Genomic DNA, 5716 nt, shown 5'->3' on the forward strand with positions numbered 1-5716 from the left:
TCTCTCTCTCTCTCTCTCTCTCTCTCTCTCTCTCTCTCTCTCTCTCTCGATCGGCAACTGATGTCGAGGTCCTTGCAGCTCTGTGGTACTGGCTCTGAAAACATGTAGCCCTATCGGTCTGCCCTTTCTAGCAGGGATACCCCAAATTGCGGAAACTATTCACCTGATATTCGGCCTCCAACCTGTCGTCTCTCTTCGTTTCCGCCCGTTGCCGTGGCTTCCTCTTCTCGTCGACTCCGATCCTGTTGACGCTCGTTCGACCGTCCGCTCTTACTTCTAATACACTTTCGCTATTTACGGGTGCGCATCCCCTCGCCTTACGGCTAGGACGCGACACCCACCCTTCAGCTCGGAAGCGCATTCTTGCTTCCTTAATAACCTCCAGTGACGGACGATCTTCAAAAATCGTCACGTCACAGAACATGTTAGACTGGATTAGTAGTGTGTCTGACCACTTCTTGCACGGATTACTTTCCATACGGCGAGGCATACTCCTTATGAGTATGCTCATAAGAAATTTCACTCTGCGTAATATTACCCTATTCAAAAACCCGTTTCAAGAACTGTTAGAATTCTTGTATTTATTGTGGAGCAGGTACATAATTGCATGCTTTTCTGCCGAAATTGTCTCAAAGATTTTCAATAAGATTTAAATCTGGACACATTGCTCCCTATTGAATTAACCTTTCTGAACTCACCTTACGGTCTCACAGATCGACAAAACATAAAACCGATGGTTTCTCTAAAACCGTATAGATTATGGTGCTCAAGAGATTGGTACCTTCCTTACCTATCCTCCACTTCACGTCAGTACTGCATACGCATGCGCCGCACTTGGACGTATAACAGCTCTCAGCGTCGATCGGTCCGTGAGAATAAGGTGAGTCTTTATTAGAGTGTTCCAGAAAAACCAAAGTATCTAAAATCTTTGCTCCCCAGGCATTTTCTGGTGATGCCTGGTTTAAAAACTCAAAATTAAAAATTTTGGTCCAAAATTTTAACTCTAACCCTTGTCCTAAGAAGCTTAAAATTTACGCTTTTCGCTAATTTTGGTATTATTTTATATTTTTTAATTTAATGTAGTGATTGGGTATTATTATTGAATTAGGGCTTTATTCTATTTAGTTTCAACACATAATTACTTTAAAAAATAAGAAATTAACTTTGTTTCGTATTCTACATATAAATAATAAATTTTGAAATACCTCAAATATAAGAAATGTAAAAGGTTTTTTTGCAATATTTTGAGTAAAGATATTAAATGTTACTGAAGAGGAATTAAACATTTAATTTTAAAACAAAGATTTTTATTTTGAACAGTTGTATTTTCATAATATACGTTGAATATTACAAGAAGGGGATAATGTTAACCACTGGTTAACGACGTTGCTGAGAGAGGGGTGAAACTAATGTAAGACTTTTCATTAACTTTATCAAAGAATGAACAAAATAAACAAAATATTTTGCAATCGGTTGAAAGCCATAGACGAAGTTTCAGTGACGTCAAGGAATCTACATTAAAAAAACTTTGAATATTTAAAATGCTTAAGTAGCCTATTAATGTACTGAACAACTTTAAACATAATGTTTTAAATCATGTTTTAAAACATAAAAATGACGTTATGATAACATTTAATTTACCATATTATAGACAAAATATCTTTTTTAATAAAAATATAAGTTTGCTATTCTTATAGATATATTTTCATATAATAATAATGTTGCAACATTGAATATTGCAGTGCAATAGACATTGCAGTGATGTTAATTTGAAATATTACTTTAGCAATGTTACAGCAATATTTAAAAAATATTACGAATATAATATAATATTTTTTTACTTATTTATTAGTTATTTTTGTTACTCAATGAGCAAACAATATTTAAAAAAAACATTTAAAAAAATATTTCTAAAACGTTAAAAATAATGCGATAAGTTCTCTTTTCGTTAAAATAACGTTTTTTAATATTTGAAAGAATGTTTTCTTTTTTAATACTTAATAAACATTTATTTTAACATTTAAAAACATTTTTGTGAATGCTAATATTTAATATTTAAAAAATATTTTCTAAATGTTAAAATAAACGTTTATTAAATATTAAAAATATTAAGGGGTAACACCACTCTAGCGGTTGAAAAAAAAGGCCTAATTTTGTGAATTTATTGTGGGAAAATGAGAAAAGGAATAGGATTTTCCTTTTGAGGGTTAATTGAGTATGTATTAAAGTATAGGAAGAAATTTTTTTATTGACATTTGTAAACAAAATGGCGGCGATACAGCGTATTTCCCAAATAACTTTTTTTAAAAAGTCCTCCACGGACGGACACATATCTTGAAAAGTTTTCGACCTGAAACAACAAACCAAAAATTTTCTTAATTTAGATGTTATTGGCTAGAGAAGTACGTAGAGATTTTTTTTTAAATTGATTTTTGTAGAAACTGTGCACTAATGAAGAAAAAAATCGATTTTTGACCTAAAAATGTGTCAGTCAATTGTTTATAAAAAAAATTTACATTCAATCAAAAAACGGCTACGTACTTCTCTGAAGAACGTAATTACGAAGTTACTGTTAAAATTTGAAATCGATCGGTGGAACGGTCTTTGTGCAATGTGTCCGCCCAGTTCGAAAAAAGTAATTTTGAGATAATGGCGCTTAAAGTTTTTCAATGCCTTTTATTGTTGAAAATTTTATTTTACCTTTAATCTGCAATGCCTGCTTCATACATTTGGCCTTCTAAATTGATGCTCGCTTCCTCCTCTTCCTTCCTGGACGATTTTAACGACATTCTCGCCTTTTTAGCCTCCTCTGAAAGGGATCTCTCCGAAAGTTTGATCCGGCGCTCATCTGCTTCTATGCAAAAATTATAGCAATTGGGTCCAATTTTCATGCCCAATCCCTGCATCACCCTCATCACACTTGATAATCCATCATTAAACATGCCCGTAGCAATGTATACGGCAGTATCAAGGACGTGCTTGCCACTGGAAACAGTTTTTGGAGCCATTGACCACACTGTTGCATTCAGGCTCTCGTTACTGTTTTGCGTGAAACCGCCTAAGCAACGAAGGAGCAGGTCATCGCGACTCAATTCTTCGTAGATCGGAAGAATAGCCTTATAAACTTGTTCCGACATAGGCGTTTTATGAGTGTGCGCTGACCCCGTTGCACGCGCTTTCTGCCACGAGCACCAAGAGTCCTTTCCGGGCGGGCACCGTTCGTGTTGTGGGTTGGCGTCAGTTGATAATTTGTGATACAACGTTGCATAAATATTATTTTTCATTTTATCAATTGAATCAGGATTTCTGCGAATTGCCAGGCCGTAATATATTGACAATTCATCTATTAACTTACCAGTTAACTTGCCTTTTCCCCCAAGTCCTTTTGTTTTAGTTTTCGAAGGCGAGAGCCCATCCGCTTTTGGACATGATCAATGCACTCCTTCTTTTTAACGATAAAATCTTCATAGGGCTGTGAATCCATAATGCCCTTGAATGTTTTAGAATCCCCGTCACGTAGTTGGCATATTTCATATCGAATAATGATTCGGAACGCTGAAACATCTCTATGATGGCATTTACCTCCATTTTACCCGCGGAATCCTCATGATTCGCTTGGCATGCCTCTTTATGCGTTTCGGCCCACTCCTCATATTCTTCAGTGTCACTTTTCTTATTCCAGAATTCACAAGCCTTACAGTACTTAGATTTAACTAAAATATCAACTACTTTGCCTGTGTACCACCCAATAAGCGAGACAAATCCATATAGTGACGAAAAACCACGTTTTCTCCAAGAACCATCGCCGGATACTGTTATGTCGTCTGTTTCACCTTTAGAATTACTTTGCTCCTTTTCTTCTTGAACAGCAGATTTCAAACTTAGCTGACAAACGGCCTCAGCTTCACTAGCAATTCTTTTAACCACTTGGTCATAAAACGATTGAAAAATTGGTCGCGGAAGATCCATAAACGCACAGAACTTTATTATACCATTTAGTCCAACTTCCAGTAGCCGCATAGCGAGAACAATAATTCTACGATTAATATCGAATCCTTTTTCAATAAAAGGAGAACTAGGTATAACAACATTATCACAATTCTTACACGATATAATTATTTTGAAGCCGAGGCCACGCTTTCCAGATTCGGTGAATGTCACGTCAGACTTACACTTTTTGCATACAACGGCTTGCGATATAGCGGAGAAAACGGCCAAGAAATTTAAGATTCGATAGCCAAAGCCTTCGTCTACTTGAAAGTCGTCACGATCAATGGCTGCTAATTTTCTAACCGACGTGCTAATGTCCGAGACGCTTGGTTTCTCGAGTTCAAAACGATTCAACGGCCGACGCGTTGACGCACGTGGTCTCTTCAAGTTGGAACTCGACCCTCGTTTGGATTTCTTTCCTTGATACACTGGTGTTTTATCACTCATCTTGTTTGTTTTTAACTTTAAAATAACTGAATAATTAATGTATATTTATTATAGGTGTAGAAAACAATCAACGGAGAAAAATAAGCAAAGCGTCTACACAGAGTGGCTGTCCAACGATACTAGCTTTCTAACGGTAATACTCTACACATACATGTGTATTACAGTATTTTCTCACCCTGGTGGACTTCTGAGGAACCCGAAAGACCTTTCACTCGGTCGGTAATAGGGCCGCTTATTATCGACTTTTTTTTCGTTATGAGACCAATTGCATATCATTTTTATGACCCTAAAGTACATTTTAAGCCACAAAAAATAATCGATTTTTCAAAAATTCTAGAGTGGTGTTACCCCTTAAAAACATTTTTCCAAACGTTAAAAAACATTAAAAAAACATCTTTTTAATGAAGCAAAGAGAACTTATCTCATTATTTTTAATGTTTTAAGAATGTTTCTTCAAGTGTTTTTTAAATGTTTTTAAATGTTTTTTGTAATGTTTTGTAATGTCAACATCTAGGTAAATATATTTTACATAAATATTTTATGCATGTATCTCTAACTTCTCTTTTATTATATGAAATATTAGAACTATAAATAGTTTATTTTTGTGATTGTACTAAATAATATTATAAGAACATTATAATTAGTGCTTCAGCTGCATATGAGGACAGCATATAAAACAGACAAACTTATTATTAGTTGAAGAAACTTATTAGTTATTATTAGTTGAAAAAATAGCGCAGTCGCCAAGGTGGTAGCCTAGAAAACCTGGCATGTGGAATGTGTCAAAACACATTCAGAGAAGATACATGACTCTCACACATACACGCTCACATATGTACTCAACTACGAGGACGTTTCGGAATCTTAAAATATTACGGAGCTGACGAACTACGGAATTCTTATTTTTTCGCAATTGGTCCAGATTCAAAATTCAAAATTATTGTTACGCCTCGTCTCACACTCGCGTTCGTGATCGCGGGGTCACGCGAGAAGAAGTCAAACACGTCAAACACTCTTTAGAGAATCTAGGAAGGAATTTAATGCTGCTGGCTATGTACAAACTCGTTGATGTAAGATTAATAATATTCCCAAATATCAACGAAGAGATGCGTCGCATGTCCGAACGATTTTACAGCTCAGGACCATCTCTCACGAACACAACCGCGTAACAACGTGGTTGTCAAGGAGAGCGCTTCGCAGCTGCGGGCTGCAATGCCCCCGGCGTCCGACGCAAACGTAACATTATATATCCCGGTACCTAACACAGTTAATAAGATTA

At 35.8% G+C, this 5716-nt stretch overlaps 2 protein-coding genes across 9 annotated transcripts in view; one reads left to right on the forward strand and one right to left on the reverse strand.

Moving 5' to 3' along the window:
• LOC116852385 (protein phosphatase 1L-like) overlaps positions 1-5716 on the forward strand; it is a 291241-nt gene that overhangs the window by 232779 nt on the left and 52746 nt on the right. The window lies entirely within an intron of this gene.
• LOC116852387 lies at positions 2703-3160 on the reverse strand. Its single transcript, XM_032832679.1, has one exon. The coding sequence runs from the start codon at positions 3135-3137 to the stop codon at positions 2703-2705; it is 435 nt and encodes a 144-aa protein (XP_032688570.1). The 5' UTR covers positions 3138-3160.

Source organism: Odontomachus brunneus, unplaced genomic scaffold, assembly GCF_010583005.1.
Source record: "Odontomachus brunneus isolate Ranch 3 - 2012 unplaced genomic scaffold, Obru_v1 Obru_scaffold_221, whole genome shotgun sequence".
In the NCBI taxonomy this organism is placed as follows: domain Eukaryota; kingdom Metazoa; phylum Arthropoda; class Insecta; order Hymenoptera; family Formicidae; genus Odontomachus; species Odontomachus brunneus.